Here is a 26,132-nt window from a genome sequence, read left to right on the forward strand (position 1 = left end):
GCATGCAGGCTGGGAGAACAGAGTAAACTGAGATTCCGGCAGGGATGAGCATGGGAGAGGGTAAAGAAACACCCAGGTGGCCCAGGAGGGCTCAGGAGTACCCACCTCCCAGGGCTAACTGCCCTCTGGTTGTTGGATGCAGCAGCCCTCTGAAGATGGGGCAGAGATATAAACACTTCCACCCTTGGAACCGCTCCCAAACCCAGGACTGTATGTCCCCATTTGCCCCCATTTGCCCAAGATAGTCCCAGTTTACTCCTGATGTTCCAGCATCCCTTCAGGTTAGTGTCCCTTTTCAAAAGCATACTGGTCGAGATGATAAATTATACGGCCACCTTACTCAAAGCCTACCTTATGTAGCCTGACATTGTAGATTACTCTGCCTCCCTACCAACCAACCCCAAATCCCATTTTCCCCTCTTTGGTAGAAGGGCACTTAGAGACGGAGTTACACATACCGACTTAATGTCCCACTCCGTTATTGGTAGCATAAGCTGCGTCTAGTGTCTTTCTGATGAAAAAATCCCCAATTAAAAAAATTTTTGACCTGGCTTAATGAGTGGCTTTAACGACCAAATCCAATGGGCTGCGTGTGTGACATGATAAAGCAGACACATATGGTGTTAAACAGAGTCCAGAAATTGCATATTCCAAATCTCTAAGTGGCTTGTATTCCACTAGAAACCAACTAAAAATGAGAGGAAAATGTGGTATTTCAAAGAAATGCAAATACTACCTAGCTAGGCACTCAGAAGACTGTCAGGTACAAACAAATGCTCTTAAGTAATTAAAGTCTACAGTGTTAGACAAGTGCCTCAATAAACATACCTTCTACCACCTTTTACATGGAAATGCGAATGCTTATTTACATTTACTTTCAGATTTAAGGATGAACAGATGTCTTGAGGCCCTTCTGAGAATGAAAATGGCTTATATAAATCCTTCAAACCAAAACATTTTAGGCCATCACAAACTTCCTATTTAATTCTATTGCCAATTCAAAATATCGATGTGGTTTTATTTCAGGTTTATGTAAAGCGGAGACTGAAGGCCACTGGTCCTACCTGATGCATTTTCAATACTCAGGTTGCTTTTACTGCTGTAGCAACTTTGTAGGAACTATATTAAAGGGTTTTCTGCAGAACTGAGGTTTACCGAATGGAAAGGATTCCTTTAATGAGGTATTTGGAAGTTAAAAAATACTTTCAGAAAATTTGGTATGATATCAGAATTACTTCATCAAATTTGAATTATGTTTAAATGGGGAGCTGAAGCTATAGCATATGTGGCAATGTTTACTTGAAGGTTTCTTTTCATTTATTTAAACTTAGCAACTAGTTTAAATACTAGACCATATTTGCAGACTAACCTTTTTGCCGTTGGAGCTGTTTGGTAGATTTGGTGAGGTGAGCTTTGAGTTCCTACTATGTGCAAGACCCTGTGATAGCTACTAAATGAGGATAAAATACTATTTTATTTTTTTATTTTTATTTGTATTACTTTTTTGAGACAGGGTCTCACTCTGTCACTCAGGCTGGAGTGCAGTGGCGTCATCACGGCTTACTGCAGCCTCGACATCCCAAGCCTCAAGAGATTCTCCTACCTCAGCCTCCCGAGTAGCTGGGACCACAGGTGTGCATCAACATGTCCAGTTAATTTTTACAATGTTTGTAGAGACGAGGTCTCACCATCTTTCCCAGGCTGGTCTCAGACTCTGGGGCTCAAGCCAGCCTCTTATCTCAGCCTCCTGAATAGCTGGGATCACATGTGTGTGTCACCATGCCCAGCTAAATTTTTTTTTTCTTTTTTTTTGTAGATATGAGGTGTTACTACGTTGCCCAGGATAAAATGCCTTTTTTTTTTTTTTTTTTTTTTTTTTTTTTGAGAGTCTCCTCTCACTCTGTCACCCAGGCTGAAATGCAGTGGCACAATATCGGCTCGCTGCAACCTCTGCTTCCCGAGTTCAAGTGATTCTTGTGCCTTAGCCTCCTGAGTAGCTGGGACTACAGGCGTATACCGGCATGCCCCGATAATTTTTTGTATTTTTAGTAGAGACAGAGTTTCGCCATGTTGGCCAGACTGGTCTCGAACTCCTGGCCTCAAGTGATCCACCCACCTTAATGCCATTTTAAAGGACTCACAGAAGTGGCCATTGAGATAGTCCTTAAAAGATCACAGGGTTTTAACAGGAAGAAAAATGCAGTAGGGGGTGAGAAGAGTGAAAAGAATTTCAGGCATAAAGAACAGTTGAAGTAATGGTTCATGGGAAGACAGTTTGAGAGGTGCAGAAACAAGGTGAGCATTTGTTGGGTTGGATGATGAGCGAGATTAGGTTACAGGAGATACTGGAGTTGATTCATGGTGCATAGCAAGTTTGCATCTTGTTTTGAAAGTCTCTGGGCAAGTCAGTGACATGATTAAATCTCTGCTTATAGATCCGAACTGGAATTGGGAAAAGTTAGAGGCAAACACAGGAGGATTTTGCAATTGGTCAAATAAAGTAATAATACGGAGGCTGGGCGAGGTGGTTCATGCCTGTAATTTCAGTGCTTTGAGAGGCCAAGGCAAGAGGATCACTAGAGGCCAGGAATTCGAGACCAGCCTGGGCAACAGTGTGAGATCCTACACAGTGTGAGTCTCTACACAAAAAAAAGAAGAAAGAAAAAAAGTTATTTTGAGATGGGGTCTCATGCTGTTGCCCAGGCTGGAGTGCAGTGGTGTGATCATGCATGACTCACTGCAGCCTCAACCTCCCAGGCTCAAGCAGTCCTCCCACCTCAGCCCCCCAAGTAGCTGGCACCACAGGCATGCACCACCACACCCAGCCAGTTTTTTTTTTTTTTTTTTTTTTTGTAGAGACATGGTCTCCCTAGGTTGCCCGGGCTGAGTCTTGAACTCTTGAGCTCAGGCAATCCTCCCACCTTGGCCTCCTAAAGTGCTGGGATTACAGGGGTAAGCCACCATGCCCGGCCAGAATTGTTTTTCAGTTACCCAGGTGTGGTGGAGTGTACCTGTAGTCCTAGCTACTTGGGAGGCTGAGGGAGGAGTATTGCTTGAGCCCAGGAGTTCGAGATTACAGTGAGCTATCATGGTGCCACTGCACTCCAGCCTGGGTGACAGAATGAGACCCTGTCTCTAAAGTAAATAAATAAATAATGTGGTTGCAAGCTAGGATAGCAGTAGGGGGGAGAGAGAGAAGAGATGGATTTTTTAAAATCATTCAAATCCCTAAGACTTGGCAGCTCTTTGTATGTGAAGAGCTGCAGGGAGGGGGCAGTCCAATAACTTCAAGGCTTTGAGCCTGGACAGTGGGGAGACGCTGGAACCATCAGGATAAACCCAGGCCATAGATGCAGGTTCAGGGTGGCCTAAAATGTGCTTGGTCAGTCCTGGACATCCTAAGCCTGAGGTACAGGGGGATAACCATGGGGAGAAGCGTGAACACGTCTGTGTAACCCACAAAATGTTCATGATGTTAGGTAACCATTTGTCAAATGAACACAGGAAGAAGTGAGGAAGGAAGGGAAAGAGAAGGAAAAGGGAGGCGCTTCCCAGTAGGCAGTTGGATATGCAGACCTGTGCCTCAGGAGAGAAGCATGTGTGGGGGCCACAAAGAGGGGGTGAGTGAATGACACAGAGCAGAGGCTGAAGGAGGAGGTCTCAGGCACAGGCACATCCGGGGCCAAGAGGAAGACAAAAAGTCAGAACAGAAAGAGAGATACAGAACCAAGAACCAAGAAGTGGCAGAATTCTGAAATCTAAGAAGGCAGCCATCTCCAAATAAAAAGGGTCAGAGGTCAAAACACAGAAAAAGTCACTAGAGTTGGCACCTTGGAGTTCATTACTGAGCACTAATGATGGGCTGTGTTTGATGCTCAGAGCTTTACCTGCCTTTCACTTCACATCCACCCTGTGAGGTAGGCACTGCTGTTAAACTGTGCTAGGAGGCTTAGATCTGTTCACTGACTTCCCCAAAGTCATGCTTCCAGGAAGTGGAGGGCAGAAATCCTCAGCCAATTAGGCCTCACCCCAAAACCTGTAGCCCTCACACACTTGGCTGTGTGCTTCAATACGGTGCTGGGGGTAGAAGCCAGATCTCAGGGGCTAGAAAAGCGAACGGGATGGAAACACACATTTAATCTGTGTTTGCTCTGGGCCCAGAACCGAGCTCAGTGCTATATGTGAACGTAGACAACAGATAGTGAAAATGGGGAGTGGGGGGGTGACAGCTGGGGGAAGCAGAATGGTGGCTTTTTCAAGAAGGGGCAGGAGGGACCCTGTCATTCTGGGTCCTCTGCTAGATCATGGAAATCATTTCATCATACAGAAACCTGCATTAAAATGATCCTCTTTAAACTAGGATTTTACCACTATAACAGAATGTAGTAACTTGCTATCCCCTTTCTTAAAACACATGAACAGAGCTACTTCCTGTTTTTGATATATGGGTATTAAGTATTCAGGCATTAGAATGGTACATACTTTTTTGAGTTTCTTGCTTTTTTCTGTTGAGAGTATGATATTTCCTTGCAAAATGATATTAAGCTCTGCATCATGGGAAACAAAAGGAAAATAGGCCATGAGAACATTTGAGCTAGCAAACAGAATAAACGTCAATCATCAGAGTGAATTCTCTCAATCAGAGGACATTTTTGCAAGGGGATGAAAATTCACATGGCCCTTTTGATGGAAAAGAACATTTCTTCTGAGCTGCAGCAGCCTTCGTGAAACAGACTTAGGCCTTCCTTTGGGAATAAGGCCTGTCATATTTGCATGCCTCCGAGAGAAATACACAAGCTGGCTGCTCATCTGGGTGGCTGTTTGCAGTCTAGTCATTGTCCCTTTGAACCAGTGGTAAGCCCCATGCATTCCTGAATGCCAAGATAGGAAGTGAGGATTTTCTCCTTCTGGATCCAAAAAGGCACCCAGGGAAGGCAAGGCCAGACCTGTGCTAAAAGACTTTAAAATAGGGGGAACTGCTAGGGACAGAAAAGGATGTTGTTAATTAGCCTGCAAGGAAGCATTTTGATAAACCTGAAGGAATGGTGGAGTTACACATCCATTTCAAATGAGCTCTCCAAGTAAAAAATATTTGAAAAGTTTGGACTGGGCGCAGTGGCTCACGCCTGTAATCCTAGCACTTTGGGAGGCCAAGGCGGGCGGATCACGAGGTCATGAGATTGAGACCATCCTGGCTAACACGGTGAAACCCTGTCTATACTAAAAACACAAAAGATTAGCCGGGCTTGGTGGGCGCCTCTAGTCCCAGGTACTCAGGAGGCTGAGGCAGGAGAATGGCGTGAACCCTGGAGGCCAAGCTTGCAGTGAGCCAAGATCATGCCACTGCACTCCAGCCTGGGAGACAGACTCTGTCTCTAAAAAAAAAAAAAAAAAAAAAAAAAAAAAAAAAAGAATTGGAAATTTGAAAGCAGTTAGATAATTAAAGTTATGTCTGCCCACCGACAAGACAGTCAATGAGTGAAAATGAGAAAAATCAAACCCACTGATTGTTTGGATGACCTCATGCTCAGCCTCAGGTCTAGGGCTCCCGGCACCTCCACCCCCACTACAAGCCCATTCCAGGGCTAGGTGTTTCCATGAAAGGAGAAGCCTGAGTCCATAGGATGCCCCACTCCAGTTCATTACAACTCCTCCACTCTAATGGTACCAGTGGCTATGAGACTTTTCCAATGAACAAATTCAAATATCTGGTTCAAACCTAACTCGGCGAACTAGGTTTGCTACGTGTGGCAACCACAGAATTGCATTACAAAGGTAGGACTGAATCAGCACTTCCACCTCGACCTGATGGCCAGTAGTTGGCTTAGATCAGGGAGGCACAATCTAAAGCAGTGGCAAACCTTACAAACGGAAGGACCAATTTTCTCCTAGCCCTAGCATCAATGCAATTCTGTGGAGGGCTACATGCTGGGACCCAGGATGGCAGGGACTGAGACCACAACAGCTTGGTTTTATAGCTTTAACCTGAAGTCCTGGGCAGTCGTGAGCAGTTTTGAGATCTTAAACCTGGCACTGCTTTTCACCAGAGTGCTGGTTTGGTCTCTTGAGGCCCTCCCCAGGGCAGGAAACAGAAGCAGGCTTGGATCTGGGACAGGACTCTGAACACAATCTACAACCCGGAGAGGCCTGGGGTAGCCACTTTCCCTGAGGTACCCCCGTGCTAACTGCCTGCTCAAGGGCCAGTGAAGTTTATCCCTAAACCTTGCCATCCTTTTCAAGTGAGGCCAGCAGTGCTAAACCCCTGGGGAAAGCTTTCAGTATCTGTGCCACTTCCAATGTTGGGATAAGGGGATTTTTCAGAGGGCCCCAGGCACTTGCATAGTTTATCCAGTTTTTAATTTGAACTATATGATACTGTCCTTTTCTTGTAGATCAGACACAATAAAAAAAAATGTAATGTGTTCATCCTCACAATAGAAATTATGAGAAAAATGTAGGGTATGGAGTGGAAAGAGCAACATTTGGAGAGCCAGACTGGGTACAAATCTCAGTTCTCTCACTTTCTTTCATCCAACAAACATACACCGAGTTCCGGTATGTGCCTGGAACTGTTCCAGGAGCTGGACACAGAGTGGTGATGAAGACAGATTGGTCCTGCTCTGCATGGCCCATGCTAATGCATGCTTATCTTCTGGGGCTGCTTCTGAGCTCAGTGATGCTGGGCCAGTCACTTGGCCTCTCTGAGCTTCTGCCAAGTGCTGTGAGAGTTAAATGGGACGATGGGCATTTGGCCCAGGTTGCACTGGTGGCCTTCAATAAATGGTAGTTCCTGTCATTTTACTGTGGCTCATAGAGAACTCCTGATAAATATTTGTTGAATGGAAACGCCTTGAATGAACTGTGGGAATCTCCAAGCTCTTCCCCTAAGATCCCTGAAGCTAGAAACCACTGCAGGAGAATGGTGTACCCAGAGCAGAGGCCACTGTCAGCAAAGCCCAGAGATCCTGGAGACCCCGGCCCCTACACATTCTGTGACCTGAAAGAGACCAGCTGCTGTCAGTTGTCACATAAATCAGGAGGGCAGTCAGCATAGGAGGGGTTTCAGGGAGATATAATCTGGTTCATCTTTTTTTTTTTTTTTGACAGAGTCTTGCTCTGTCCACTGGGCTGGAATACAGTGGTGTGATCTTGGCTCACTGCAACCTCCGCCTCCCTGGTTCAAGTGATTCTCCTGCCTCAGCCTCCCAGGTAGCTGGGATTAAAGGTGCATGCCACCACACCCAGCTAATTTTTGTATTTTTAGTAGAGACGAGGTTTCACCATGTTGGCCAGGCTGGTCTCAAACTCCTGACTTCAGGTGCTCCACCCGCCTTGGCCTCCCAAAGTTCTAGGATTACATGTAGGTGGGAGCTGTCACTGTGGTTCATCTTTCTTAATAGGCATAAAATCATTTAATCCCCCCAAAATAATGGTCAGATTTATCGACTGACGCAAAGCAGAGGGTGAGACCTCAAAGGAGGCCTAGAATTTACCTGTAGGAATTTCTGATTTTAAGGCATCACCACACATTTGACTCTAGTTAGTAAAAGGACATGCACGTTGAGCAGTCATTCCCCCATCTTGCCACCCAGTCAAGTCACTGGCATGAATACAGATGTGAAGTTACAGATTCCTTTTATAGCCCAGGGGCCTATTTTCCAGGCTCTCTGTGCAAAGAGGCCGCATGGCTATTTCACGGGTCAGGCTGCACACCGTTTAAAGCTGCATAAATCATGCCAGACAAGGTATTAATAAGTGCAAAGTTGCTATCTAGCAGTACAGCTTATGACGGTACCTTCGCTGTCATCACTGTCCTGAGCTCCATCCAGCTCTCTGGGTCCATTCATCACAGGTGGTGCACAGGGAGGTGAGACCAACAATTGTACTAACTTTTTTTCATACAACTTTCTGGTGGAAGCTGAGGAAGAATTTGGAGAACAAATTAAATTGTTCTGTTTTTTGTATATGGGCCTACTGGGTTCAAGGTATTTTGTAACTCAGATTTTTATTCTTATCCCTTACATTATTGGTTAATTATGGCTTTTTTTTTTTTTTTTTTTTTGAGACAGGGTCTCACTCTGCCTCCCAAGCTGGAGTGCAGTAGCATGATCTCAGCTCACTGAAGCCTCTGCCTCCCAGATTCAAGCGATTCTCCTGCCTCAGCCCCTCCAGCAGCTGGGACCACAGGTGTGCACCACTATACTCGGCCAATTTTTTTTTTTTTTTTTTTTGAGACGGAGTCTCGCTCTGTCGCCCGGGCTGGAGTGCAGTGGCCAGATCTCAGCTCACTGCAAGCTCCGCCTCCCGGATTTTCGCCATTCTCCTGCCTCAGCCTCCGGAGTAGCTGGGACTACAGGCGCCCGCCACCTCGCCCGGCTAGTTTTTTTGTATTTTTTAGTAGAGACGGGGTTTCACCATGTTAGCCAGGATGGTCTCGATCTCCTGACCTCGTGATCCGCCCGTCTCGGCCTCCCAAAGTGCTGGGATTACAGGCTTGAGCCACCGCGCCCGGCCAACTCGGCCAATTTTTGTATTTTTAGTAGAGACAGGTTTTGCTTTGTTGGCCAGGCTGGTCTTGAACTCCTGACCTCAAGTGATCCACCCGCCTCGGCCTCCCACAGTGCTGAGATTGTAAGTATGAGCCACTGCACCCTGCCCAATTATGACTTTTTAAACGAGGTAGACTCGCAGCTGTTCAACTCCTTCCTTCGTTTCCACAAACACTTAAGTGATACCTGTATGGATTAACCACAAGTCAGGCATTGGACACATCTGAGAAGACTGACAAGGCTGTGCATCCTATCTATGGGGAATATAGATAATAAATAAATAGTTAACAAGGTCTACATACTAAAAACAAAACAAAAAAACTGAACCACATAATAAAGAGTAACTGGTTTTTCACTGATGAAAAACACCCAATCCATGGGCTGGGTGTGGTGGCTCACACCTGTAATTCCAGCACTTTGGGAGGCCAAGCAGGTGGATTACTTGAGGTCAGAAGTTCGAGACAAGCCTGACTAACATGGTGAAATCCCGTCTCTACAAAATACAAAATCATTAGCTCGGTGTGGTGGTGTATGCCTGTAATCCCAGCTGCTTGGGAGGCAAAGGCAGGAGACTCCCTTGAATCTGGGAGGCAGAGGTTGCAGTAAGACAAACACCCAATCCTAATCTGTAAATAGGATTTGGGTATATTTATTGCCTCTTCCCTCTTTGTGGTTTTATGTTTTCTCTATGTTCCTATTTCTATTTTAATGGTTTTATTGCATATGTTCCTTCTTTTGTAAGTTGTTTATAAACCATAAATGACAAGTCTCTAATATTTGCTGCATACTGTACATACGTAGTATTGGGCCAGGTGAAAATCCAAGCTTCTCAAGTTGGTTCTGCAATTTACAGTCACTCAGACACTTCACATCCACCATGGTGATAGAAGTTTGGCCTCTTTTCTGATGGTAGAATCCTTGAAATAGCAAAACATTAAATGCATTAAGACAACCTTACAAATAAGTACTAAAATGTTACCAATCCATGTAAGTGTCTATAACCCTATCTCCCCAACCTCCTAGGTGCACAGGCAATAAAGCAAAAATCAGCACTTTCTACTTCTGCCATAAATCCCTTCTGGGATTAGTTGCCTTCAGTATAAAACTTTGGATGGGTGTCACTTTCCCCAGTGTCTTTAGGGCTCAATTATTTATAACTGTTCTGTTCAATGAATATGAGAAAAATCTTCTGGACAAAATAAACAGATATTTCCATTACTGCTCAGGAACTCTGAGTAAAACTCAAGCTCTGAGAAGATAAGAACTTAATTAAATATGAAAGAGCTGAGAGGTTTTGGTTTTTTTTTTTTTTTTTTTTTTTTGGAGTTAAATAAAAGTTATTTATCCCTGCCCTCCTTTTGATGACAGGACAGAGAGTACAGAGCATTCAGTTATTGCAAACAGTAGCAGCTTTCACACTTGTAATTTAACTCTGAACATAACAAGATGGTAGTTTTTAATTAACCGCCAGCAGACTTAGTAATTGCTGAATTGGCATTTGAAAAAAAGTCAGCTATTCATTCTCTGGCACACAAATTGATTCATATAGATTTATGCAAATCTTGATATGGCTTTCCAAATCTGCACAACCTCAAGTTCAATCAGTTTTATCCAGTTGATCCCTTGATCTCCCAGAGTTGACCCTTCTACCTACGTAACAAAATCCGCAAAAAGACAGACCCATTTCGCAAAAAGACAGACCCATTTGTCAAACCTTTTAACGGAGATTTTTTAATTTTGGAGTTTATTGTACCACATTTCTATCATGTTTCAAGGCTTTTTAATACTGCAGTGAAAACAACAGCAAGATAATTATTCAGCGTAGGAGGATCTAGACCAATTTTAAATAATGACTTTGCTTTTGTTGGTGATCAATCAATGTCCAATTAGGAAGAACACTGTATACAAGCTAGAAAAAGTCATGAATTGTTATATATAATAGGGTTGTTCTGGAATACCTAGTTTGACAGTTCTCTACTTTAAAGCGATGCTTTAAAGAGAGTCACATTCTAGCACACATAGTAGGTACCTAGTAAATGTTAGTTTCCTCCTTTTCTATGTGTTTGGGAAACTGACTTAACACTTTTAGGCCAGTGGGAAACAAACTAATGCTAGGAAGAAAAAGGACAATGCCCCTCAGCACCTCAGAATTTTTTTTCTTTCTTTTTTACTGGAAGCTAGCTTCGGCAGATCCTATGACATTTGTTCCTGAGAACAGCTGTCTGTTGTTTCACCAGCTTCCCAAAAATAACCTCCAATAGAGCCCTCATCAATTTCAAGTGACACTAGACAATTGCCTAGAGGGAACACACATATGGAAGAAAAATATTCAAATGGAATCCAACTGGATGATTAATTCACTTACCCCTTCACATGGTTATCTAAAGTCTATGCAATCGAGTTGGTTACTAAAGCTGGGTGAGTTTCACCCTGAGGTTTCCACTAGCAACCAGTCCCTTTTTGCCTGTTAGATATTATGGTAATCATAATACTGACAGTGTGACATCAGTAACCCCCATAGCAACAGATTGATGTGCAAATCAGATGATTAATTGAACCTAAGTTCAAACAGAAGGAGGTACTGGTCGACCTCATAGGCACACTGCCATGATAAAATGTCAAGAGATGCAGAGAAGTTATCATTATGCACAGCAAGTAAGGAGCTGCTACCAAACCAAATGGTGTCAAGAAACCAGGAAGAGAAAGGAGAAATCAAACAAACTCAAGTGTCTACACCACCCATCAAAAGGCCCATACTAGTAGTTGGGCAATTTGACCATATACTCCAGGGAAAATAGGAGAGTGGAAGAAACCTATATTAATTTGTTAAGGATTATTCATTTAAGAAAACAAGAAATCAGGATGGAAGGCAGATAAATAATAATACATTGCAGAAGTTTGATGGATTTGCCCTTTTCAAAGCATTTTCGTATCATCTCATTTCATCCTCTGGACACTTTTATAAGACAGCTGAGACAGATATTATCACCTACGTTGCAAAAGCCTACTTGGTGTTGCCTTATTTTGTTTAAGGAAAGATCTGTGAGACTATTAGCCTGCATCTTTCAAGAAAGACTGCTTAGATTTTAAAGACGTGTGCAAGACAAAATGTAACTGTGAGAAAAAGCAATGCCTTCATTAAATTGCAGGGATAGAGGGAATGATCCGAAAGGGGTGAAGAGGACAGGGGAGCCAGCCTGCTTAGAGTCAAATCCCAGTTCTGTCATTTCCCAGCTGGGTGACATCACATAAGGTAAGTTACTAATTTCACTGTGTCTCCTCTTCTTTGTCCATATTGGGGGGCATAAAAATGGCACCTGTTTCAAAGGGCTATGTTATTCAATGACTTATAATACACATAAAGTACTTGGCACATAGAAAGCATTATATAAATGTTTTCCATTATTCTACTCATGAGCCCTAGCCCCAGAAAGTTCCCACATCCAGTATCTTCCTCAGGAGGCTTCATCTCATTTACACTTGCTCATGGGAGTCTATAGTTGCAGTCCTTTCCAGATTCTGGGAAAGAGCTGAACGTCTCTGGGTGGATGATTATGAAAGCTATTGAGCCTCCCAGGCTGTGGCTCCGAGGGCTATGGCTCCAGAGTTTCTGAATAGAGCATCAGTTTTCAAACAAACATGTAATGCAAACATTTACCAACATCCAAACATTGCATTCACCAAACAAAGACTTTGAAAATTGACACATTTGTTTCCATCAAAGCAAATAAATGATAGGCTTGGGTTATTAGGATGCACAAGCATTTTGTTTACATTTCCCAGAATTGCTTTCAACAAAAAAGCAGCCAGCAGGTGGAACTGCTTCCATTTAAACAGTTAGACTATTGGGATGAAACAGACATTTCTAGAATATTTTCTTGGTCAAATCTCTGGGGTTTAAAACAAGCTAGGCTGAAAAGGATTAAATCAGATGATTTCAACATCTATGGGTTGAACCCTATATCATGTGCAAACTATTCTGCTTGAAATTATTCTCTTGAAAATCCACCAGCATAGTTATGATTCTATTGTCAGCATTATTCCATTTATGAATTCCTATACTCTATGCTATCCTGAAATATTTGGTTTAATTATTTGCAGCACACCATCTCCCTCAGTTTTATCTGTGCAGTCCTGAGCATTAGCTTGTTTTTTGTTTTTCACTCTCCCCATGGCTGCAAAGATATTTTATTCCATTTCTTGAGGGAAGCAAGTTTTAATTGCCAATTGACTACGTATTCAACATGATAAGGTATCTAAACCCTGAGAGCTTCCTGCTTTCATTAAAATGTAGATCCAATTTCTCTTCCCTTAATGCCACATGCTGTTATTAAACTGAAATAACGGAAATAGTAAAAGCCAGATGTCACTTCAGTCTCAGGTTTGACGTGGGGCACAATTTCCTCTCCTCAAATTTAATCTTCAAGTTATTTACTAACCCCATTCTTTGGAAGAATGCACAATTTAAATGTAAATGCAATTTACATAGGGGAGAAGATAGTAGATTTGCAGTTTCAATTGCCAATAACCATTTGCAAAAGGAGAAATCAATTAAAGCAAAGATCAGCAGCTGTCAGTCTAAAGCCCGCATCACTCACCATTCTCAGATAACTTTTCTCCTGAACCCACCTGCCTCTGAGTCTCCACTATGCAGGCAAAAGGAAGTGGAAAGCGGAGGCATTTCCCCAGCTATTTCAGGCCGAATTTACTACTGACTGGAGGGAAAAGGGAGAAGTTTGGGTTTCACTGAGCTGATCTGGTTGGCATCATTGTTGAAATCATTAGCTGATCAATTTCTTTCAAAAATTATTTATCGATCATCTCCTGTGGGATAGGGGTTATGCATGGCCTAAATCAAGGAGAGGTAGAGGAGAATACAAAGATGCAAAAGCTATAGCCCCTCTTTCAAGGAGCTCACTGTCTCCTTAAAGAGAAAAGGAAACAAATAGCTACAAAAAATAAGATAAAGTGTTAAAGGAATGCTGCAGGAACCCAGCATCTGAACCGTAAGGGTCCAAAGGTACATTGAAGCTGAGACTTCCAGGATAAGCAACAGTTTGCCCTGTAAACAACGGGCTGGGGACAGACATTCTAGGACGTGGTAAGCGAGATGAGAGATGAGTCAGGTTGAACAGGTGGATCCTTACAAGTTGTGAAGGATCTGGTGTGCCATGTTAAGGGCTCTGCCTTCACCTCTGGACACATGTAGAGGTTTATAAGTAGCTCATGGTATAATTACACCGAGTTTGATATTGAGTGGAGGATGAATTGGTAAAGAACAGTCTGGAGGCTACAGGACTCCTTGGAGGTTATTACAACAGTCTAGAAAAGAGATGATTCCATTTTGGGGGAGGAGTAGAGAGGAAGATACACGATTCATGAATGATTTAGAAGGCAGAATAGCCACAACAGGATGGCTGATTATGTGTTTCCTCTTCACTTCACTTGCATAGGCACCATCTCAGTACAAATCTTTTGTCTCAGGCATGAGCCTGCTTACATAAGGAACCATATGGAGTTTGGTCTACACAGCACTGACACTTTAAAAATTATTCTGCACTTGTCTAGTCAACCCTTGATTATCCACACTACTTGAAGGCAGCAGCAATGCAGATAATCCGTAACTCTCTTCTGTTTGGCTTCGGAATTAATTACACCTTTTAGAGCAAATTTGCTTTCCTAATTAATCTTTCCTAGGCTAATATTAAAATTAACTAATATTCTCTGAGCCCACGCCAGCTGGGCAGGGGAAGCGGGGAGGTGGGGAGGGGGAGGACAGGGAAGTGGCTCAGGCGTAAGCTGAGCAGCAGGAGGATGCCAACGCCACATTAAAATTCACCATGGATCATCCGCAGAGCTCGTGAGCCGGGTCTAGCTCATTGAGAGGTGGCTGTATAATTAAAGACTCAAACCCCTTGGGAGTTCAGTTACTGAGCACCTACTACATACCAGGCACCCTGCAAGGCTGCAGATGAGGAAACGAGTAGAGCCCAGTAGACTCCACTCTCAAGGAGCTGCTGGTGTAATGGGGTAAGTTAAAGAGTAAACAGAACCTTTACTCAAATGCACTGAAGGTTCTGGCAGAAGCATCTTCCCTTCAAAAGCATGAGGCATGAACGAGGTTGATGGAGGGAAAAAAACCAACAAATGTGTATAACAAAGGGGAAAATGCTGCCGAATTGCCATTCTATAAACATAATAGCAAAAATGCTTTTAATAAAATGAGTGCCTATAATTTCTCCTTTCAATAATCCAAATTAATAAATTATTTTAATCTGGAGTCAGACGTGATTTTTCCTAGCAATTTTTAGAACTCTGATACTCCAGTCCCAAAGTCTCCTCCGCAGTGCCTGGAGCTGCCATGGAGGGGTGGGGGACACAGAGCAGCTCCACTCCAGGGGAGCCAGAACGACTCCACCCTCACCTGCTTTACACACTGGACTGCCATGAAGAGTACACTTAAAGGAACACTTTCCCTGCTATACAAAGTTAGGAAGATATCCATCTGCCCTATTTTCTGAGCTGCTGCTTAAAACCTAAATGGTCCTAGCCTCCTGTCCTGTCATGAAGGCAAATCAGACCTTTGATGCCAGTAAATCAAGAGCTTGAGGGCTCCTTTCCTGGTATCCTGTGAGTCCTGCATACAGAGATTTATGATACATAAACCACATGCAGGAAATTTTGGACAACCTACAGGAATAGATAAACATATAAGATGCAGTTCTTCAAATGGATTACATTCTAGATGGAGAAACCAACCAGAAACACACACACGCAAAGGTAAGAAGTGAAAGTTCATAATCAAATACCAATACAGTGGTGGCCATAAATGCCGAAGAAGATCAGAAACAGAGAAAAATCTCCCCTGGCTGGGGGTGGTGTTGTTCAGGGAAAGCTTCCTGGAGGAGGTAGAACTCAGAGTGGGACCTAAAGAACAGGTAAGGTCTGGATTGGCAGGAAGCAGAAGGATGGGCATTGTAGGCAAAGGTATATCGTGAACAAGGCTTGGGGGTAGAAGTGGGGATGAGACCAGGCTGGCTTCAGCAAAGTGGATGGATATGGTGGAACTAGCTTGCAGACAGCTCCAGGAGTTCCCTGAGGGTGTTTAGGCCCACAGATGCCTTCAGGTTCCAGGATCCTTCAGGTCTGGGGCCCTCTGCAGCTGACGATGGGTTGCCACCCTTCAGGCCTCTGAAGGAGGTTGTTCAGGGCTGTCAGGAAGAATAATCTAGTAAGGCAGGGCAGGATGGGAGAAAGAAGGCAGGGAGGGAGACCAGGTGGGTCCCTCACCCCAGTCTCTGTGAAATGATAATGAACAGTAGTGGAGGAGATGCTGGGAGGCTTTTCGATTACCAGAGTCATTAACCAGGAGCTCAGGAAGCCCCAGGGGAACTTGAGAGGCAATTTCAGAGTGGTTAGGAGAACAGGCTCCAGGTCATACTGCCTCTGGTTGTATCTTGGATTTTTGTATCACTGCCTCTATTTGTGTCACTTACCAGCTGGACCCTGGCTTTCACATCTGTGAAATGGAAACGTAGTCATAACACTACATTCCTTCCAGAATTTTTAAGGACTGAGTTAACACATCTCAGGAGCTAAAAACACTGTTTTCTGTAAGTGCTCACAGTAAGCGCTCACAAGTGTGAACTGTGAGTAAGGCCCCAGTACGATAAAATGGCTCTGGGGTCCTGCACTGGGATTCTTGCTAACGAGGGGACATCACCCATGATTGGGGCATCTTACCATCTCATTTGATATCATAGCTCACCCCTTTACCTGGAAACTCAGGGAAACTGAAAGCAGCTTCGCATAATAAAGGCCAGTCGGGATCTCCTTTTTCTCAAAAGAACATTTGAGAGAGAGAGACAGAGACAGAGAGAGACAGAGTGCACACTCAAGGGAATGGGTTTCCACTGCAGTACACATGGTAAGGAGCAATGTCATGAAATAGGAGACCACACAAACCAAGATGGCGAGGACATTGTGGGACATCCATTCCTGTCCTTAAAATCCAGGAGTGTATAATTCCCATGGCTTAAAGGAGGCTCTGTACCAGCAGGGATCTGAAGACAGTCACAGAAAGATAATAAAAGTGGAAGCAAAAGAAGACAAAAGGCCGGGCGCGGTGGCTCAAGCCTGTAATCCCAGCACTTTGGGAGGCCGAGACGGGTGGATCACGAGGTCAGGAGATCGAGACCATCCTGGCTAACACGGTGAAACCCCGTCTCTACTAAAAAAATACAAAAAAACTAGCCGGGCGAGGTGGCGGGTGCCTGTAGTCCCAGCTACTCCGGAGGCTGAGGCAGGAGAATGGTGTAAACCCGGGAGGCGGAGCTTGCAGTGAGCTGAGATCGGGCCACTGCGCTCCAGCCTGGGCGACACAGCGAGACTCCGTCTCAAAAAAAAAAAAAAAAAAAAAAGACAGAAAAAGTAGCAGCATAAAATGGAGACGGAATGAGACTGAGATGGAAACCCTCATGGCCGATACATAGACTGTACCTACAGGAGGATTTCCAAATTGACCTGGTCTTCTGACAGCCATACAGTTGTCTAATCAATTCCATACTCATGAATTGGAAACAAACAACTGTCCCAGAGCATTATAACAGTTCCTGGTACTAAGGAGAAGTGTGGATGTTTCCTGAGGATCCCGAGTGTGGAAGGCAATTGGGTGACTGGCAATGGGTAAGGCTGGAAGACTGGCAGAGGGCCAGACAGCAAAAGTCCTAGGAAGCAGGATAAGGAGCTCTTAGGCTTTATCTTAAGGACAGTGGGAGCCACTGAAGGTTTTATGGTGGTTTTTTGTTTATCATAATTTTAAAACATTTAAAACAAACATAAGTCAATTACAAGCAAGTAAAGTCAAAGCATAATGAAACCCACATATACTCCTCACCCTGCTTCAACTGTTGTCAACATTTTGCCAATCCTGTTACCAAAAAGCTTGGAGCTAGGGAGTGATGCCATGACAGTTATCTTTAAGAAAGAGCCCTCGAGGTGCTATGGAGGGGATGAGAGGAAGGGTGCAGGACTGGGTACAGGAATATCGTTAGCTTGCAGCAAACCATTCCTTCATTCATTCAGCAAATATTTCCTGAACCCTACCACATGCCTTGCACTATTCTTGGTGCTGTGAATACAAGGTTAAATAAAGCAAATGAGGTTCCTGCCCTCCTGGAGCTTATGTCCTAGGAGGGAAAAGCAGACAAACAAGCAAATGGAGTGAACAAGAACCTTTCAGAATGTGATAATGAGACAGACTGATGTGACAGGGAAGGGCTTGGGAGGAAAGCACTTTGATTTAGACTGGATAGTCAGGGAGGACCATGTGTGTGTTCCTGGAATGGCAAGAAAGTCAGGGAGGTTGGCATAGCATGAGAGAGAGGGTGGTAGACTGGAGAGCAAGGTGAGAAAAGATGCTGGCTTGGACTAAGTAACTAGGTGGGGATGAAGAGAAATAGATTTGAGGGAGATTTAGGAGGGAGAGCCAACAGGATTTGAGAATTTGGTGACTGATCGAGGGTGGGGTGGAGAGTGGAGAGTGTCAGGAATGAGTCAGATTTCTGGCTTGAATATCTCAGTAGACAGAGGTGCCCTTCCCTGAGACAGGGAAGAGAGGTCATGGGAAAAGTCCAGATCTCCACATGGCTTCCTCAGAGCCTTTCAAAGTGAGGGCCTGGCAACGGGAAGCCACTTCCACCACCAACCCCAGTCAAGTAACCAGCTATCCATGCAGCTTCTGGATCAGATAGTTGCCTCAGGCAATTCCAAGTGATCATCACCACCATCCCCTACCCTCCACAGGTGGCCCCAACCCACCTCCACCTCCAATGACCTAGAGAGTATGGAAGGACACTTCTGGTCCAGTTTAATTTGCTTGGGCAGCGGAGGAGATGAAGGAGATGCTGCAACTATCTTAACACAGCCTTGTGGGGAGGGTGGGTACGTTGAACTGAACCAGAGGAATATGATATCCATGCTGGTAGTGTTTCAAAGACTGATCTTATCATGATGGTAGGGGTCCTCTGAAGCCCTGTCAATGTCTCAGGACCTTTTGTGGCTTGGCTCATTTCGATGCTGCATTGTGTCACGCAGATATGAGGGCTGAGATTTAAAAGGATCAGGATTTTGCTGGGAGGCAATATGCAGGTCTGGGCTAGAGGGAAATCTGGAATTAGAACAACCATTATGCCCTCACACTGTGACTTTTGCATGGTGGACAGATTTATTAGAAGAGGCATAAAAGGTGGCCTGTGGAGATAGCTGGGGTAGGGGGAGGAAGAGACCCCCAAATGCAATCTAAACCAGAGATCACAATGGCTAGCGCAGGTCTCTGTTTCTGGAAATGACTCCTCTACCCTCCTTAGCATGCTTTTTAGCTATTATCTGTCCTTGCCGCACCTTGCCCGAGAAGGGCATTTTTCTCGGCTGTCTATTTTGATGTTGGGGGGGTGGGGGAAGCAGGGACAGGCATTTGGGGTCATTGTCTGGGAATGAATCCTGGACAGCAGGAGGCTGCTGCTCTCACTCCTCATCCCCATCATCTGTCACCCAGCGAGGGCAGCCGGCAGCCAGGCCGCGGACTGCCTAATGAAGACAGAGAGGTGGTTCCGGCTGTGCACAGGTGCTGCTTCCCCATTAACAGAGGTGACATTCCGAAACACTACTCATTACAGAGCAGACATTGGACAGGGCTGGGACACATATTAATGGCAACAGGACCAGCCAGCGTCTGTCTCAAATCCCACTGCCCCTGAGAGAGCAATCGAGAGACCAAGAAAGAAGCATCCTGAGTGTCAAACCAGCAGGCTCCTCACTTTGCAGAGAAAAATGAATTCTTGCCACATAGAAGGCCAAGTCATTCTCTCTGCTGCTTGCACACCCAAGGGTCCTCAGCTTCAGGCCCGCCCAAGCGCTGACCAGCTCCCGTAGAAGCCCCCAGCTCCTTCCCTCTTAGGAAAGGCTGTGCTGCAGACGGCTGGGCGGGAGGAGCATCCTCAAATCAGACCCGGATCTGAATGGAGCCCATGAAGTCTTGTTTTAGAGATGGGCATGGGCCCCAGTTGTAACTAGGAAGTATAGAGGGAGGCTATGGAAAACTTCCAGACGGAGGGTTGTCAGGGACCGAGTGGGAGAGTGGGGTAGGGGTAGACAACCAAAGTCAGAGGAAGTAAGAACAGGGCAGATCTCCCTCCTGGAATGGCATGCGTGCTTCCTATGATTCAGGAGAAAGCCGCCCATCACCGTGGAGAACCAGGAATGGCAGACCATGCGGACGCCAACAGTTTACGCAGCTCCCCAGCTAGGTGCAAAGTGTCCAAAGGAAGAGCCGGTCTTCCACATGCACATCTCCGCGCCCACATTGCCCCAGGAGCTTCCCGCTCGGCCGGGGGACCCCTGAGGCAGCCGGGGAGGTGCACTGCGCACGCGCACTCAGGCCGCCGCGCCCGCCGCCTTCCCTCCACAGCAGGGCGCCCCCGCCTCCGCGCCGCTCAGTTTTAAACCCGCAGCAGACGGAACTCGACTTAAAAATAACTATTTTGACAGTTCAGATGTAAATATGTGAGTGACGCGTGGGGCTGTTTTTCCTTCACACTTCCCCTCACCCTTCGCTCCCTACCCCAGCCCAGTTCGGCTGAGGCTGAGATGATGGGAGAGCGCCGTCTGCAGGATGCTCCCCAAAATGCAGCAGGAGGAAGAGACTCGTCCTAGAGCGCCCAGCGAGCTTGGGGGTGGGGAAGAGGACCCCAGCTCACTCTCACCGCACACGTCACACGCCTTTTGGGGATAAGCAGATTTACACACTATTTCTTGTCTATTACCTGAAAAGGAGACGTTAGTCAACACACAAGTGAGCTAATTTAATCATTCCTGACCTCTCCACACCCTGTTTTCAATTTGACCTGTGGATATTGACCGAATGTCTACTTTGTACCCAACACCTTGCTAGATGCAGTGGAACATGTGACACGTGCAACACGCAACTTGCGATTCCTAATTTTTTCAACGAACCTTTCAGTTAACTCATATTGAACACCTGCTTTGTGCCAGGCTGGGAGCTAGGTGAGCACCTGAGCACAGGCTATCTGACTTGACCCCTGCAGAAACTTGTGGCTATTATTATCTACATTTTCCATATGAAAAACAGAAGTCTAGGGAGATTGAGTGACTGCTGTAGGCTGCCACAGATAGTAAAGACAACAAGTCTTGTGCTCTTCCCTCCACAGCCAATTGAGTGGAAGGGTGGTGGAGGCAGTTTCACTCACTCTATAAGTAGGGGAAACTGAGGTCCAGACAGAAAAAGCTGCATGTCTGTCTGGTCACCAAAACACATTTTAGCTGGGGCAAAGCCAGGACAACAACACAGAAGCTTTTTTTTTTTTTTTTTTTTTTTTTGAGACTGAGTCTTGCTCTATTGCCAGGCTGGAGTGCAGTGGTGCGATCTTGGCTCACTGTAACCTCCGCCTCCCAGGTTCAAGCGATTCTCCTGCCTCAGCCTCCAGAGTAGCTAGGACTACAACTGCGCGTCATCACGCCCAGCTAATTTTTGTATTTTTGGTAGAGACGGGGTTTCACCATGTTGGTCAGGATGGTCTTGATCTCTTGACCTCGTGGTCCACCCGCCTCGGCCTCCCAAAGTGCTGGGATTGCAGGTGTAAGCCACCATGCCGGGCCAACACAGAAGCTTTAGGATTGCCAGCCTGCACGTCCCTTCCCAATCTTCTGGCCCCAGGCAATGTGGTGGGGCATGACAGACACCATGTGATGTCTTTGAGGTTCTCACTGCCTCTTTGGAAGAAGCATAGGGAAAAGGTAGCAGGAGAAGAGTTAGAGAAAGGAAGAGGAAGAGAAAAGGAGGGAGGAAGGCTGAAGAGTGGACAAGCATAAGTGTGTGTAGACATGCACGGCCTGGCCAGGTAGTGCAATGAGATGGGGAAGTTCAGAGAGCCCCCAGCCACTCCTCCTTTCTGTGCTCCCTGTCTCCCACCGGGTGGGGCCTTGCCCTCCTTGGCCAGGTGTGCACTGCTCACGCTCTTTCCCCTCATCCTAACAAAACCTGCTACAAGAGGAAATCTGAGGTAATCACTGATGCTGTGGGACAAGTGCCTGAAAACTGACCAGTGTTTGCTTCCCTTCTGGATTACAAACCCCAAGGGATCAAAACCTGAAGTCAAAGAGAGGAAGCACTCATGAGCTTTCAGATGTCAGACTTTGGGGAGGAGAGGAATTTGGGAACAATATGGCTCACCTGTGACAGAAGAGGCTTCCTATCATACCTGCTGGCAGAGTCATTGCTAACTCTGTCCGTGCGTACATACAGCCATGGGCAGAAGTCTGTAGACGCCAGCAAAGAAGAGAGAAGGGTCCCCGGGAAATTCCACCTCAGCCAGGCACAGTGGCTCTTGCCTGTTATCCGAGCACTCTGGAAGGCCAAGGAAGGAGGAGAGCTTCAACTTAGAAGTTTGAGACCAGCCTGGGCAACATAGTGAGACCCTGCCTCTACCAAAAACTACAAATAACTAGCTGGGCATAGTGGTGCGTGCTTGTAGTCCCAGCTACTCAGGAAGCTAAGGTGAGAAGATCGCTTGAGCCTGGGAGGTTGAGGCTGCAGTGAGCCATGATTGCGCCACTGCACTCCAGCCTGGGCAACAGAGCAAGACCCTGCCTCAAAAAATAAAAAAATTCCACCTCTTCTGTGACGCCTTCTCTGATTCTTCCCTACTCTACGGTTGTGTTCTCTCAGGCCTCTGAAGCCCTGGAGCACTTTGCTTGTACTTTAGCTGAGGCATTTTTGAGACTTGCCACATTGTTTTCTAAATTATTATTAAATTGGCCGGGCATGGTGGCTCACACCTGTAATCTCAGCACTTTGGGAGGCAGTTTGGGATCACAAGGTCAGGTGTTCGAGACCAGCCTGACCAACATGGTGAAACCCCATCTCTACTAGCCAGGCATGGTGGCACACACCTGTAATCCCAGCTACTCAGGGGGCTGAAGCAGGAGAATGACTTGAACCCTATAGGCAGAGGTTGCAGTGAGCCAAGGTCACACCACTGCACTACAGCCTGGGCAACAGAGCGAGACTCTGTCTCGGGGGGGAGAAAAAATGAAATTGTGAGTTTCTCCAGGGTTGGAGCAATGTCTGACTTTCCTACATTTCTCCTTCAGCCCCTCCTGCAGAGCTTTGCATAGAGCCAGGACTCAATATTGATAGAATAGATTCAGTCAACAGCAGTGCACGGCATACATTTCCCCACGCAAGAGGGTGAAGGCTGGGGTGCAGACAGCAGAGGGGCTGTGGCAGGCATCTCGGCGAATTCCTGAAGATGGAAAGGCTTGGGGTCATATCTGCCCCAGACCACTTAACAAACACTTAGTGAGCGCTTTGTGCTAGGCATAATGGTGGCTAAGCCTGCAGAAGAGGCAGCCAGCCCTCTCAGGAGCAGTCAATCCACAGCTCTAAACAACAGCTGCCTGTGTGATACTTGAATCTTGTCCTGCCCCAAATCACTTCTTGCCTTACAGGAGACTGGCTTTGGGGTTAGACTTGATGGCCTGATCTCTCTGCCCTCTCAGGGCGTCCTGCTTCAGAGATCGTTGGAATATCCGTTCCCCCAATCTAAGTGGAGTTATGACACAATAATTCTTTTTCAAACAGCTTTATGGATATACAATCACATACATGATATAATTCTTGTTCTTAATGTTATGCCATCTTACAGCATCTTTCTCTCTTTTATAAGTCTGAAAATTCTGTTAACACATCTTCAGTTCTGAGAAGCCCAACTAAGGATTCTTTCCTTCCTTCCTTCCTCCCTCCCTCCCTTCCTTCTTTCTTTTCTTTTCTTTTCTTTTCTTTCTCTTTCTTTCTTTCTTTCTCTCTCAATTTCTTTCTTTCTCTTTCTGTCTGTCTGTCTGTCTTTTTTTCTTTTCTTTTGAGACAGCGTCTTGCTCTGTTGCCCACGCTGGAATGCTGGCATGATCTCTTCCCAGGCTCAAGGGATCCTCCCACCTCAGCCTCCCAAGTAGCTGGGACTACAGGTGAATGCTACCATGCCTGGCTAATTAAAAAAAAAGAAACAAGAAAAAAATATATATATATGTAGTAGAGACGAAGTCTGGCTATGTTGCCCAGGCTGGTCTTAACTCCTGAGCTCAAGTGATCCTCCTACCTCGGCCTCACAGGCATAAGCCACTGCGCCTGGCCCTTTCTCTTTCTTAAAAGCACCTTAAGACTATGTGATCACATTGTAGTCCTAAACCACCTTCCCTGTTCCCCACACCCACCCACTCTAGCTGGCTTTATCTCACTATTATTTCTGAGATGGTAAGAGGCACGAGGCCTGGCTTCCTTCAGTTTAGAGATAGCACAAGTGAGTCTCACGGAGTTCCAGGGGATCTGGGGTGTCTCCCAAAGCCTCCTACTTGGCCTCAACCCCTCACTTTATGTACATACTCCTGACTCTTCCCCCAAGTCTCCATTCTTCCTCCTCTCAGCAGATTTGATGGAAACAAATGTTTAGCTTCTGCTGCTGCAGTGTATTACAGTGTGAAATAAACATGGATGCCCCTTCTACCCTGACAACATAATACATTTACTGCAAAGGGATATAATAAAGTCTGTTTATTACAGCAATTAACAGAGCAGCGTTTGCCGGCATGCTTTTCAGTGGCAACCAGAAAAGTGCTTACTCCAGGTGCATAGATTCGGGAAACCATGCAACTTGAGCCAAAATGAAACCAATTAGAGGCTTAGTAAATGGGTCCCAGCCACCCCTGGAAACTTAACCATCCATGAATCAGTTCAGCTGAGATAGAACCTCAGTGCGGGAGTTCAGCATGATATAGATTCCCAGTTTACAGAATTAATCCAGACCTGTCGCCAGGGTTGTGGTCTTGAGGATGTGAAATGTATCCGCCCAACACAGCCACCCACGTGCTGGGTTCAAATCTTGATAAACTACATACGGGTATATAGATGGGGAATGTTAGCACCATTGACTCTCAGGGGTCTCCTGCCACTGCCATGGAGGTGGGGACATAAGGAGAGGACTAGAAGCTGGGTCAGAGGGAACAGACAGAGAAGGAAGAGAAATCCTTTCATTAGACCCTGTCTTCAAGAGCCTGGATTGAAATGTGGCCGTCTTGAGTAGGTGTGGGGAAGAATCTGCTTTTCAGCCTGGAGAATGTATGCTATTTTGCTTTAGGCAGAAAGACTGGACAAAGACATGAAGCCATTTGTTCCAGTTTTTTGGTGGAGGGACAGAAGAAAGGGAAGTACTGGTTTCAATTCCCCAGTGAATCTGATTGCTAATTAACCAAATTTAATTCTCTATCCCCTTTTAGGAGGGCAGGGGTTGGCTTATAACACCAACAGGACATTCTTCAGAATGAAGTTTGATTTTCCCAAGAAGGGAAGTGTCCGCAGTGTCATACGTGTGTAGGAAAAATCCATCCTGATTGGCAGCTCTTTTTTCTCTGGAGCAGTCTCTCACGGAGACCATGGGGAGTTTTGATCTAGAAAACATAAACCTGGGTGCCTAAGCCAGGTAGAAAACCAAAGGCTCAAAAGGGCAGAGACACACCCCTGTTAAACAGTTCCCTCTGGTTGAGGGGTGACCTAAGGGGCTCCCCTTTTCGCCATCACTCTTTCCCATCCTCAGGCCTCTGGGAGAAGATGCTGTATTGAAGGATGAGGGCAGAAGCCAGCCTGGCCTCTCTGGAACAGAGAAAGTTAGAGCTTTGAGCATCATGAACAACGGGATAAAAATAGCAGTGTTGCCATGGCAACAGAGGCTGGGAGAGTCCTGAGGATCTGTCTGGGTCCTGCCATCTCCCCCTCCTGCCTTCCTCCCGCCCCTTGGATGGAACACGGGAATAAGCTGAAGGAGGAGAGACGGCTGCCCCAGAAGGGAAAAAGACAGACCAGCAGCCCACGAGGAAAACCCTTGAACTCCAGACTTGAGGGGTTTCTACCAGCTCCTGAGCTGCCCAGGTCTAGGAGCTCTCGGCTTTTGCAGTTTCTTCCTCAGTATGACGACTTCCTCCAGGGATGCCCTGGGCAGCTACCACTCACCCTCCTGGTGGATAGTCCTGACCTCCCGGGCTCCTCTGTGAAGAGTCAAGGTTCCTATTTCTTCTTCATGATCTATAGCTCCCATCCCATGGAAATTCAGAGAAGGGAACCCAGGCGGACTGGCCACAACAACCCCGACACAGTGTGCACTGACCACTCCAGGGATGGCCTGGGGGTCCAGAGGATTCACCATGACGAGCCAGACACCCTTGTCAGCAATATGGACTTGAGGGGCCGTGTTTGTGTTGGGAGCAGGGTGATAATGGTGACGGCTCTCTCTTGCTCTTGCTTTTGGGTCAGAGAGATAGAACGTTCATTCCTTGGGAACAGATTCTGTTTCTTGGTTCTTGTGGTATTGTCAGCTTGATCGCCTGCTGGGCACAGCAGTCACCTTCAGGAGGAACACCAGACTTCCTGGACCAGTCTGCAAGGAGCCCACTGAACTCAGCAGCCCAGAGAGTTTCTTCTCTGGCAAAAGCCCACCTTTGCAATTGTGAACCAAGTAT

The 26,132-nt window shown here is 46.0% G+C and overlaps 1 protein-coding gene across 5 annotated transcripts in view; it reads right to left on the minus strand.

Moving 5' to 3' along the window:
• LEMD1 (LEM domain containing 1) overlaps positions 1-26,132 on the minus strand; it is a 64,907-nt gene that overhangs the window by 25,468 nt on the left and 13,307 nt on the right. Inside the window, exons 1-4 of one of the 5 annotated variants that reach the window (XM_023186937.1) lie at positions 10,915-11,011; positions 9,347-9,466; positions 7,796-7,918; positions 4,483-4,547 (exon numbers count right to left, since the gene is read on the minus strand). In XM_023186937.1, the coding sequence (XP_023042705.1) occupies positions 4,483-4,547; positions 7,796-7,918; positions 9,347-9,428 (270 nt within the window). In that variant the 5' untranslated portion in view covers positions 9,429-9,466; positions 10,915-11,011. Of the gene's footprint in view, positions 1-4,482; positions 4,548-7,795; positions 7,919-9,346; positions 9,467-10,914; positions 11,012-26,132 lie in introns of those variants that run through there. The other 4 variants (XM_023186938.2, XM_023186939.2, XM_023186941.2 and 1 more) reach the window with 4 other exon arrangements.

Source organism: Piliocolobus tephrosceles, chromosome 1, assembly GCF_002776525.5.
Source record: "Piliocolobus tephrosceles isolate RC106 chromosome 1, ASM277652v3, whole genome shotgun sequence".
Classification (NCBI taxonomy): Eukaryota; Metazoa; Chordata; class Mammalia; order Primates; family Cercopithecidae; genus Piliocolobus; species Piliocolobus tephrosceles.